The sequence below is a fragment of the Panthera leo genome, chromosome B2 (assembly GCF_018350215.1).
Source record: "Panthera leo isolate Ple1 chromosome B2, P.leo_Ple1_pat1.1, whole genome shotgun sequence".
In the NCBI taxonomy this organism is placed as follows: domain Eukaryota; kingdom Metazoa; phylum Chordata; class Mammalia; order Carnivora; family Felidae; genus Panthera; species Panthera leo.
The window spans coordinates 118,839,130-118,852,248 of record NC_056683.1 but is presented as its reverse complement, the minus strand read 5'-3'; the positions used below and the strand labels follow the sequence as shown (position 1 = coordinate 118,852,248).

Below are 13,119 nucleotides of genomic sequence, written 5' to 3'. Positions count from 1 at the left end.
AGGAATCCTCTGAGTTTCCATTATTTCTTATAGGGAAATTTGCCTTGATATATAAGTGCTTTGGATTACAAGCATGTTTCCGGAATAAATTATGCTCGCAAACCAAGGTTTTCCTGTATATCAGCATGCTGGTTTAGGGGCACCAATTCCTGATCCAAGTCACCAGTGGTGAGATCTGGGCTCTGACAGTTGGATAAATTTTTAAACTTACATGTGCGTTATTGTCTGCATTTATAAAATAGGTGATAATTCTATTACCTAAACTCATGAGCTTGTTTTGAGAATTAGATGAAGGCATATATATATATATATATATATATATATATATACATGTATATATATATATATGCATGCATATATATATGCATGTATATATATATATGCATATATATATATATGCATGTATATATATATATATATGCATATATATATATATATATGCAAGTGCCCTTGAAAGAGTTAAAGAAGTTTTATTATATATAGTTAAATATATGTGTATCTTACTTTTGTTTTTACGTTTGGAGGGTAAAAAAAACGTGGGTGGGAAGGGCGGAATGTCCTTGACTTGTCCAAGTATACTAGCTTGGTGTGAGAAAAATAGATTATTAGAGCTCTTCAGAGCTCCAATACATATATAAATACAAACACACACACACACACACACACACACACACACACACACACACACACATATATATAATGATGGAAAAAAAGCCCGTGTGCTATGACCTGCTGACCTGCTCACAGTCATGTCACACAGCTATTTAGTGACACAACCAAGAAGGGAACTTAGTCTCCTGACCATCAGATCTTTCACTATGCCTTGCGGGTCATATTGGTATTAATGTAACATTTCTTAGAGGAGCTAGGTGACCTCTAGTTTACTGAATATCTCCGTTAAATGAACATTAATATTTGTTAATGTAAGGCTAAAAGCAACCTTAGAATTCATGAATAATCTATTAAAAATTCAAAGAACAATATACATATTAAGAATGCTGTTATAAACTTTCTTAAAAGTAATTTTAAAATATTTTATATTTCTGTATTTTTATATTCTTGAGGTGTTTGGCAAAAAGAACCTAATCAATTTGGTGTGCCTGGGTGGCTCAGTCGGTTAAGGGTCTGACTTCAGTTCAGGTCATGATCTCACGGTTCATGGGTTCAAGCCTCATGTCAGGCTCTGTGCTGACAGCTCAGAGCCTGGAGCCTGCTTCAGATTCTCTCTCTCTCTCCCCCTCTCTCTCTCTCTCTCCCTGCTTCTCCCCCACTTGCTCTCTGTGTCTCTGTCTCTCAAAAATAAAAAAAAAAACAAACATTAAAAAAAAGAACCTAATTAATTCACATTCAGAAGTTGATGACTGTAAATCATAATATTTTTAACTCTCAAGGGTACTTGCATATTCATCAAGTAAAACAGCTTTAATAGTGTTTCAGCCGCACACATACTAAAATTGGAACGGTACAGAGAAGATTGGCATGGCCTCTGTACAAGGATGACCCACAAATTTGTGAAGCGTTCCATGTTTTTAAACAATTTACTTTGGGCATAGAGGATTAGTAGGAATGTAATTCATAAATCTGTGGCCCGTTCTGGTATTTTCTTGTGACATTTAAAGAAACACAGAAATTATAATAAAGTCCTGGCTATCAAAACTCACATGGTTCCATACCAAATGCCTCTTCCTGAATAACACATTTTGCATCCAATGTAAAGAATCGACAGATTTCCAGTGTTAATACAATACCACCAACAAAGCTGCCAATATCAAATTTTGATAATGTATTTTCTTTAGAATTAATAGTTGCTGTGATTAGAAGAAAACAAAAAAAGTATGCTTTGGTGATTTTAAAAAACATCATACTAAGCTAAAACTTTGAATTTCTACATAAGAATGCTGAATGGGGGAAGAGGAAGTCTCGTTGTAGAAGGTTGCTCTCCAGCCTGCTTTGTGTCTAGTGACTGCTGGGTTCTAGTTGATCTAACACATCTCCCAATCACCCCCATCCCCAGAACTGCAACGCCAGCATCTGAAGCTGTTTGTGATGCTGAACTTAGATTGCCTACCACAACCTCAGAGGCAGTATGATTTGGGGATTTTTTTTCCCCCCTTATTGGTCCTCTTAAGAGTTAGTGCCTTCTTTTGGGATGAGCACTGGGTGTTGTATGGAAACCAATTTGACAATAAATTTCATATATTGAAAAAAAAAAAAGAGTTAGTGCCTTAACAATAGGTCTGCACAACACAGGTCTAATCTTGCAACTAGATCTAATCTGAATAAATGGTTCTAACTGAAATTTCTCCTTTTGAATAAATTGGAAATTGAAACTGTTTTGGTTTTATCGCATCAAGAGACCTTGAGAAATTAGTTGATTTAAAATACAAATTGTAGTAATAAAACTGTGGATTAGAAACATATGAAAATACACAAGGGGCGCCTAAGTGGCTCGGTCGGTTGAGCATCCAGCTTTGGCTCAGGTCATGATTCCAGAGTTTGTGAGTTCAAGTCCCGTGTCAGGCTCTGTGCTGACAGCTCAGAGCCTGGTGCCTGCTCTGGGTTGTGTCTTCCTCTCTCTGCCCCTCTCCTGCTCTCTCTCTCTCTCTCTCTTTCTGTCTCTCTCAAAAATAAATGAACATTTAAACAAATTTTAAAAATACACTGAAAATACCATAAAGTCTGCTGTTATCACGAATGTAATAACTAGTTTTTAAGTGGAACTGAACTTTGAATAAGTTCAAAAGAAAATGTTGAGGTTCTGAATTTGTAGTTTCACAGGCATTATGTTTTTTAAAAATGCAGAAAATGAAGAGTGCTGATACTCTGTTACTACACTGTATCTAATACCATTGGAAAATATCTTTATGGCACATATGAATGAAAACCAAAGCTAACCATTTGGTTTAGAACTCATGTAGACTGAATGCTGCCTAATTCTGTTGTCTAATGAGGGGCCCAGGAGGGAAAGGTGTGGCACATTTCAAATCATATCCAAGTACGATTCCCTGGTAGGACAAGTCACTTATTCACACTCATTAGCAGGCCTGATGAAGTTGGAAACTCATTTTCCACAGGGACAAGGATACTAGGATCTATACCATTAATTTATTTAATATGACATCATTTCTATTTTTTCAGAATGCAACAAAGACATAAATGTGGCATTTAACAACTATTTTCAGCATAGGAAACAGGTCAGTTTTGATACATCTTTGTTACTGCTGAAGTAACAGATGTCACTGAACTGTTGTGGGTTGTGGTCATTGTCGATGGCATCTGGGGTATGTTTTTTGTGAAACTGAGGTGGTGAAAGTTACATTTGTTGAGAACCCTGGTGTTGTCATTTTAGATATTGCTGTAGGTGTCAAGATGGTGACCGTCCCAGTCTTTGAGACTGAAGAAAATAGAATTGTTGACTGTTTCACAGTGCTGGTGGAAGACTCATTTGTATAGCTGGAAATCACAAAGTCATAAAGCTGCATGAATATAAAGAAACAGGGACTCATGGGTTTTGGCCCACATCATGATCTCATGGTTCCTGAGTTTGAGCCCCATATCAGCAGGTTGGGTTTTGCTTTGAACTCTGACCTTTTTCAGAGTGGATTACCTGTGAGACAATGATATCATTTTCTTGCTCAATTTGGTTGTCTCCTCTCATAAGTTGGATATATTGTCATGCTAAAAGAGCCCTCCCCATTAGGGATGAGGATAAGGAAAGAGGGACAGGTAGATACCATCTACTATCCTATCCTACCATAATCCCATGAGCATATACTAGCATGATTTTGTAATTGTCTGTCTACACTGCTAGTTTGGGCTGAAATGTTTTCATAGGCAGCATTGCATTATGAACCAGATGCCCTTTGGATAACCTCTGTCAGAGATGGTTTCCTGGCTTTTACATGGACAGCAACCTGTGCCTGGGGTGTGTATGGAAAGCAGGGTGCCAAGAACAAGAATGGGCAGGAAGAAAAGTGATGGAGATTTACCAGATTTCCAGCTCATTACAGATTTCACCCATCACCTCTCTCCTTTTGTTTTAATTTTTAATTTATTGAATTGCAAGTTGTTTTTGGAGAGCTATGCTCTACTCATGTTTCAACAAGCAACATCTTAAATGGGTAGACTTGGAAGAATAAGTGTAGGAAAATTGCTTATAAGAGCTCTAATAACCTCCTGTTTTTCTCACACCTGTTTTTCTCTCGTACTTGGACAAGTCAAGAAGGGCATTCCACCCTTCCCGCCCACTTATTTTTACCCTCCAAATGTAAAAACTAAAGTAAGGTACACATATACTTAGCTACAGATAATAAAACTTGTTTAACTCTCTCAAGTGCACTTGCATATTTATCAAGTAAAATAGCCTTATGACTATGTAAGTACATGGAATTATACAACATCAATCATGTAAGGGGAAACAATGTATATTTGTAATAATTTTTTGTCACAAACAAATGCAGGGATACTCATGACCTAGGTAAAAATGTACAAATCTGTGAATTGTTAGTTTATGATTATAACAATTGAGAGCAGACGATGTATTAGCTTCCTGGGGATGCTATGATAAGTGACCACAAGCCATGCAGCTTGAAACAGCAGAAATTTATTTTCTCACAGTTATGGAGGCCAGAAGTCCAAAATCAAGGCATTGGCAGGGCCATGGTCCATCCAAAGTCTCTAGGAGAAAATCCTTCCTTGGCTTTTCCAGCTTCTGATGGTCTCTGGTTTTCCCTGACTTGTGGCAGCTTGAGTCCAACCTCTGTGTCTATCTTTACATGGCCATCTGCTCTCTGTGTGTGTCTGAATCTGAATCTCCTTCTCTTTTCTGTATAAAGACACTAGTCATTGGATTCAGACCCATCCTAAGACAGAGTAACTTCATCTTAACTAATTACATTTGCAAAGACCCTCCTTCCAAAAAAGGTCACATTCCAAGGTTCCAGTTGGGCATGAATTTTGGAGGGATACTATTCAACCCAGCACAAGGGAAGTAAGTAAAAAATCTATTTCTTGGGGCGCCTGGATGGCTCAGTTAGTTAAGCATCCAACTCTTGATTTTGGCTCAAGTCATGATCTCACAGTTTGTGAGTTTGAGCCCTGTGTTGGTCTCTGCACTGTCAATGCAGAGCCTGCTTGGGATTCTCTCTCTCTCTGCCCCTCCCCTGCTCTCTCTCTCAAACTAAATAAACAATTAAAAACATACATATTTCTTAATTTTAAGTTTATTTATTTAGTTTGAGAGAGAGAGTGAGAGCAAACATATGCGCGTGCAAGTGAGGGAGGGACAGGAAGAGAGAGAATCCTAAGCAGGCTCCACACTGTCAATGCAGAACCCGACCTGGAGCTTGAACTCACGAACCATGAGATCATGACCTGAGCCAAAATGAAGAGTCAAATACTTAACCAACTGAGCCACCCAGGTGCCCTTATATATATTTCTTTATTGTTATTGTTAAGGTAGTTGGTATTTGACGTTTGCAAAAGCATGTGGATTCTTCAGTTTGCCAATGCTCAGTGGCTTTTTGGGAGAAGTCCTTTTGAAACTGAATCAGTTTCACAGTAGGTGCAGGTACGAGACCATCAGGCAGGCACAGTTTTGTCAAGGACCCCAAATGTTTTATGTCAGAAAGATAATATACATTTCCACTAAGATTTTCTTACCTTCTATTCTGATACAGTGGTCTTGGTTCTAGGTTCTAAGGATTTCTGAGACACTTAGGAACTTTTTTTCTTATCCCCATCTAATCCTATTCTATAGACCTAGGTCACACCGAGTAAAATTCTTAGCCTCATTTCATTATATTATATAATTTTTAAAATTTTCCAACCATATTGTGTCCTTTGTATCAAATTCCACCCCAACTCTGCCCTCATTCAGTGACAGAGTGAACTGAAATTCTTTCCTCTCTTAGCAAAATAATTGAGTCATTTACCAAGAGTTGATTAGCAAGTATACATAGATGCTAAAAGGTTTGCATGGGAGCAAACTGCTTTCATTTTTCTGAAACGTGTGCCCTGCACCGAACAGATTATGCTCATCCGTAGCCAAGGAACAGAACATGGCAAAATAAAGAAAGATTGATGCCTGGAAGTACAAATGTGAATCATGACTTTTGAGCTCTTAATGGTTGTGCAAGCATCTTCAGTATCCCAAGTAGAGGATCAGAAGGGGGAGATTACCAGATTGATCCGCAGCTGTGAGTGTCTGAGTCCATTGTGAGGGGCTGGTGCACAAGTAGTTCAAGTAGCCTCCTGGGAAAAAGTGGTATGTTGAGAGGCTGGGGAGGCGTGAGAGAACCAACAGAGCAGGAAAAAAGCACTGAAAGAGAGTTTCAGAGGAGCACAGTCCTGAGTGGTTCTAAGTGAAGGCTGGGACGGTGGGATTGGGCAGCTGAAGTGGGGTGCAGGGTGGGTCACTGGAGTTTAGACAATCAAGAAATTAGGAGGCAATAAATTTGATGACTCAGTCTCATTCATGGAAAGGCTTCATTTCCATTCAATAAATAGTTATTAAGCAGTCTGCGTGTTGCAGTGATTATGCTAGACATATTGACCTGGATAAAGAGAGTAAGAGAAGGTGATGAGGTCATGAGAACAGTATAATATTTGGAGCTTTTCAATTCCCAGTTTATAGTTGATGTTAATTTCCACCTTGGTCTTGACTATGCTTAGTAGTTCTCATTGTTTGCTTTTTACTGCTAAGTCTTCTCAAGAGTACCTCAAAGGTCCAGTTATCTGAACTGACTGGAGACTGTTTTACTCTTTTTTTTATTTTAATTGTTAAAAATTTATTCAAAATCAAGTTAGTTAACATACAGTATAGTATTGGCTTCAGTAGAACCCAATGATTCATCACTTTACATATAACACCCAGTGCTCATCCCAACAAGCACTCTCCTTAACACCCATCACCCATTTAGCCCATCCCCACCAGACTCCCTTCCAGCAACCCTCAGTTTGTTCTCTGTATTTAAAAGTCTCTTATGATTTGCCTCCCTCTCTGTTTTTATCTCATTTTTCCTTCCCTTCCCCTATGTTCATCTGTTTTGTTTCTTAAATTCCACATAGGAGTGAAAGCATATGATATTTGTCTTTCTCTGACCAATTTATCTTGCTTAGAATAATACACTCTAGTTCTATCCACGTTGTTGCAAATGGCAAGATTTCATTCTTTTTGATTGCTGAGTAATATTCCATTGTATCTATCTATCTATCTATCTATCTATCACATCTTCTTTATCCTTTCCTCAGTAAATGGATTTTGGGGCTCTTTCCATACTTTGGCTATTGTCTATAGTGCTGCTGTAAACATTGGGGTGCATGTGCCCCTTCAGATCAGCATTTTTGTATCCTTTGGGTAAATACCTAGTAGTGGAATTGCTGGGTCATACATAGGGTAGTTCTATTTTTAATTTTTTGAAGACATAGGGTACAAGAAGAGACCATTTTACTCTTAAGAATCCTTCAGGTTGAAGGCTTCCTCCTCACCTCCCTTCCACCTGTGGTTTCTTTTCTAGGCTGTTCCTTTACTAGGCACTGGGGCTAACAGGTAACCCACAGCTGCCAGGCCATCCTTGCCTGGCCTCTATTGCATATGAAGGTGGGTGTATGGAACTGTCATCCGTTCTGGTCTGTAAATGCCACCTGTGTATGAGAACACTGTAGTTAATAGCACAGTTTAATATGTCATCAGGTGTTTGTGTCATTGCCACCCACTTCCATAAGCACTACTTTCGATTCCTTTGTATTTATTCCTTCTGCAGTCATACAGCTGGCCTAAAACAAAAATGAAATTGAATGTTTGTTCCAGTCTCAGAAATACCAATTAATCCGCATTGGTATACTTTATGTTGCCATGACCTCCTTTGGCAATTTCTATAAGTTTAATTTTTGTTTTAATAGAGGTAACCTTTGGCATTCCCATTTAGATTGTGATTACAATGTGACATCTCTGAAGCAACCAAAATAAGTCGCCCTTTTAAAGTGCTACCTCTTACAGCAGTGATTCACTGCACTATAGCTTTATTTGTCTCAGAAAGGTTTTTAATGTAAAAATGTATAACACCACCATTATTTCAAATGATGCAATGATGCAAAAGGAAAAGTCTTTCTCGTGCGGACAATTACTGAATATCCAAGAAAGAGCAGTGTTTAACCTCCTCTAGTGCCCTCCGGTCTCTGCCGCAGCCTTATTTGGGCTAAAGAAGAATGTCACAACAGGTGATGTGACTGCTTCGAAGGTTTGTGGAACTGGTTGAGGAAGCAGCAGATAATGACCAGCAGGCGTTTTGGGGATGGGTAGCTGTGCGCTGGCATCACTATGCTCGGTCAACGTGGCAGGAAGCTCTGTGGGAAATTCTGTTCCGTGCTGGGGCACCGAGAGCCAGACCCATTCTGGTCAAGGTGCTCCCGATCCCTGGAACGTGTCCCCTGCACGGAGCAGGTTATGCCTTCCCATAAGAATATGCTTGGGGTTCCCCTTAAGTATTCTACATGGTCATCTTAAAATTCCTTCTCCAAAAATTCTTCTGTTCTTCAAGAATTTGGTAACCTGTGCTTTTCCTCTGACATCAGTGGCTCCTTAGTTCAGTTGTTATCCTTCTGGGGGCGCTTCTCTTTCTCAGTCTGCCCTTTCATTTCTCACATCCTCTCTGTTTTGCCAAGAGCTTTGCTTCTTCCCGGCCTTCTTATTTTCTCCTGTGATCAGTGCTCAGGTTTGCATGCAGAACGTTTTCTTGTTGTTGTATACATGTATTGTTTTCTTAGAAAAAGCCTCCAGGCTCTACCCTCAGTTTGTAATCTGGAGGTCAGATTACAGTTTAATTTTCTTTGAAGACCTTGCCAGGTTTTGAGGAGAGACCTTGCTATTTGCTCTCCTTAGGAAAGAACATATTGAAAGGCCACACTCTGTCTTCTCTCCCTAAGGGCCAAAGGACACGCGACTGGGGTGAGGGCAGGAATCCCCCCCCCCAGACATAAGGCTCCCACTCTTTCCTCCCCCCCGCTCACAGGCAGAAGCTTCCAGGTCCCGATGCATCTCCAACGTGTCCTCCTCCAATGATGTGTTGCAGTGGGAGGAATACTGACTTTGGGGTCAGACCTGCCTAGTCTCAAATCCCCATCTACGATTGCCCGGCTATGATATTTTGAGCTTGTTACTTAATCTTCTGAGTCTCAATTTTCTCATCTGTAAAACGGAGACAATAATATTTACCTTATAGATTCGTTGTAAATATTAAATGAAATGTAGCTAGTGGCTAATACAGTGGTTGGCAGATAGTAGGTGCTAAGTAAAATGCAGATGTTACTATTATTATTACTAGAATGCATTGGTAGTTGGGAAGCCTGGGGTTGGTTTCAGCGTTTCCTATATTAAAAACAGCAACAACAACGCGTGCTCTTCAAAGATTCTCTCAAGAAGTTTAGTGATGCTCCTCAAAGCAGGCACCACCAGCCACATATAATTCATCATGCACATTCTCAGCTTTCTCTTGCTGTGCCTCGATGAAGACCGTCTGTCTTTGTAGCTGCCTTGGCAAGAGCCAGCTTTTCTTTAAAGCCCTAATGGCTCCTTTCTAGGACCTACCTTGTGGAGCTCAGTGCAACCTACAGGTTCTGCCAGAACTGAAAAGGCACTTGGTGAAAATGCCTCACGTCCCTCTCTTACTCTGGACATATTAGCAGTGCCCTGTTCCCCTTCGAGTGCTGAGGTGCCCGAATAAGTCAGGTTTCACAAGAGAGCTCAAACTAGACACGGAAACTAAAATCTAATAGGCATCCTAGGCTACCCTTCTGTGTAATGTGTTATGCAACCATGCTTGAACAATAACTGTCGTTTTCAGGCAAAATAGAAAATAGGTTCTGCCTTCAGGGCATGCAGTCTTTTAGAGATGAGAGACAAGTGCAAACAAAGCCATGCGCAGTGTCATTGCTGTGAATGTGATGTTAAAATGTACGTGTGGGCTAGCTATGGCATGACTCACTATGTAACACAAAGGCAAGCTGGATTTAAAAAGTCGAACCCCCGGCTGCCTATTCAGATCTCTGCCTACTACCTACCGCTTCCCTGTTTGGCTGCTTAGATTCTCTGATTTAAAAACGAGGAGGAAAGAAAGAAAAACTATGTAGAAAATCAAAATGGAAAGCCTTAGGAGACAATAGCTGAAAACACTTCATCTTCATAAGCACGTCTAAATTGGAGGACAAGCAAGGGTTTCAAAATGCATTCGCCTGCTTTTGAGTAGTCAGGGCTAAAGGCGGAAGGTGTTGAGCTCTAAGACAGGTCAAGCCTTGGAAATTTAGGGACAGACCATGGTTTCTTTAGCAGATGAATGGAGCGTTCAAAGAACCCTGTGGCTGATGGCAACACCTGTAGCCCAGCTACACTAGGTACAGACAGGGCTCCTGTACGTCCTCTGCAGGTAAGGCACTTTGGGACCTTAGGATGTGTTCAGCTCGCTGTGAGTTCCCTGGGCTGAGGTGTGCAAGCGTTACGAAGGGAGCTTACAGAAAGGACAACGGAAGGAACGTGTTCATATGCATTGTGCTGTCAAGATTAGAACCGACTTTACTGCCCCTTCTCTGTTCGCTGGTTTCTACTTCCCCTCTCCTAATTTCAGCAGTGTCACAGGAACACATCACTACCGTGTTGTTTTCTCTCCTAAATTCTAATGGTAAGATTCTTATTACAATTTGATTTTAATAAAAATTAAAAATATCCATTATTGAACGCTACTTTGTGCCCAGCCCTATGCTCAGCACCAGGTAGATATGTATATGATAGATAGGTATTGATAGATAGGTAATAGATGAATAAGGCATCATCTACTGCCTTCAGTAGGGATGGATAAAAATATTTTGAGGTGGAAGAGAGTGAGACTGAGGGAGTTTATGCCTGTCTATAGCCTTAATTTCTTTTTTTTTATGTGTGGGGCGGGGGAGAAAAGAAAGGAAAAAAGGGAGGGGACCAAGGGCAAAGTAGCCTGGAAGAAAGCAATTTTTGAAACAGCTGCCATGCAGAATGATCAGGAAAACAAAAGTGAGTTCAAAACACAAACGGATTAGTAAATCCTGTGATTCTTGGAGGAACAGGTTATTGTCTCATCTTTGCCGTTGCCATTGTTCCCATCACCATCGTTGTTTTCATATCCAGAATGCATTATACTTGAACCCCATCGTAACCTTTACATCGTTGAGCAAACGATCCCTTCGCAAAACTGCTAATGCTCTATGCTAGTTTCATGCTTACCGGAGGGTGTTGTCGGGTGGTTGGATTTGTCACATCCTCCCTCTCATTTGTGCTCGTTTAGGTGGAGCCAGTGATACAGAGAGGCCACGAGAGTCTGGTCCACCACATCCTGCTCTATCAGTGCAGTAGCAGCTTTAATGACAGCGTTCTGGACTATGGCCATGAGTGCTACCATCCTAACATGCCTGATGCGTTCCTCACCTGCGAGACTGTGATTTTTGCCTGGGCCATTGGTGGAGAGGTGGGGCCAATGACTGATTATGGAGATGTGACACTGTTCATTGATCATGTCTTTCCCCTACGGTTCTCATACTTACAAGTAAAGCTTTATACACTATTTCTTCTTTTTTTTTACATTTTTAAAAATGTTTATTTATTTTTGAGACAACGTAAGAGACAGAGTGCGGGCAGCGGAGGGGCAGACAGAGGGAGACACAGAATCTGAGGCGGGCTCCAGGCTCTGAGCGGTCAGCACAGAGCCCGACGCGGGGCCGGAACTCACAAACCGTGAGATCGTGACCTGAGCGGAAGTCGGATGCTTAACTGACTGAGCCACTCAGGCACCCCGCTTTATATACTATTTCTGATATGAGGGTAGCTTACTTTTCTTTCCACTGGCAGGGATTCTTTCCTTAAGCCCCTTTATTTTATCCACTATAGATTATGGGGTTCCAGAATGTTGAAATATCTTTGAGAATGGTTGGGGTTTTTGGAAGAACAGAGCTTGTAGGGACTTTCATAGGGCACGTCTCATGGAATTTTCCTTATTTAGGGTTTTTCCTACCCACCTCATGTTGGATTGTCCCTTGGCACACCGTTAGATCCTCGTTATGTGCTCCTGGAAGTCCATTATGACAATCCGACATATAAGGAGGGTGAGTTTATTCTTCGTGTATTCTACCTCTGATTTTTAAAAGTTTTAGAACACCTAACTTAACAGAGTTGAAATAAACTAGCATCATTTTAGAAAGAATTAACCTATATATTTGTCATCCAAATTAGGATATTCTTTAGAGCGAAAGAGGGTACTATTAATAATTATACTGGGACAAAAGTGATTAACCAGCACTGTACCAGGCAAATGGGCATGTGTGGTCACTGATCTTAAAAAAACAATTTGCATGCTACTTTCCAGAAAGTAGAATAATAGATTTTTCTATTTGCGATGTAAATTAGTCCTAAATACACAGTGTTGATGAAACATTTTCTTTCTAACTGCACGTATGAAAAGCTGCCATTCATCACTAGATAATATTAAGATTTTGTTGTATGGTAGGAAAACCATAAATATGCTTAAGAAATATTTATGCAGTGACACTGCGTAATATGATATTGAAATGAAGAGATGAGCGTATTTACATTTGATTTCTAAATCTACTTTTCTAAATCGACTTATGTAATATTCCAAAACCAAAAAGTTGAAAGATTCAATATGAAGCTATCAAAAGAAGCAAATGAAAGTTACTATTTTCCACTGATTTATGCAACTATTCAGCAAATACTGAGCACCAACTTTGTCTTGGGTCTGTGCTTTATGATACAAACCAAACCACCCTCATGGAAATTATAGTGTGGTGGGAAAGAGAAACAATAAAACTAATCACACCAATTAATGTAAATTTATGTATATGTCAGTTGTTCCAAACCATTGATTTGGTAGTCACAGGTAGGTAAGTCAACCCTCCAGAAAGGAGTCAATTAATTCCCAAGTCAGTGGAACAAATTTATGAAGGGTTTGGGTCATACTTTCCCCTCTATGAAAACTGTCACAGTAAGGAATGTGTCTTACTCATTGTTGATCCCCCATGCCTATTATCATGCATGCTATTCACATAATAGATTCTTACTATTTTTTGTTGATAGAATGACCA

At 40.0% G+C, this 13,119-nt stretch overlaps 1 protein-coding gene and 1 non-coding gene across 2 annotated transcripts in view; both read left to right on the top strand.

Moving 5' to 3' along the window:
• Nucleotides 1-13,119, top strand: part of MOXD1 (monooxygenase DBH like 1) — a 92,391-nt gene that overhangs the window by 58,540 nt on the left and 20,732 nt on the right. The window contains exons 5-6 of the mRNA XM_042939850.1: nucleotides 11,310-11,489; nucleotides 12,021-12,123. Of these exons, the coding sequence (XP_042795784.1) occupies nucleotides 11,310-11,489; nucleotides 12,021-12,123 (283 nt within the window). The remainder of the gene's footprint in view (nucleotides 1-11,309; nucleotides 11,490-12,020; nucleotides 12,124-13,119) is intronic.
• Nucleotides 1,429-1,531, top strand: LOC122220786. Its single transcript, XR_006202970.1, has one exon. It is a non-coding gene; the product is annotated as a U6 spliceosomal RNA (small nuclear RNA).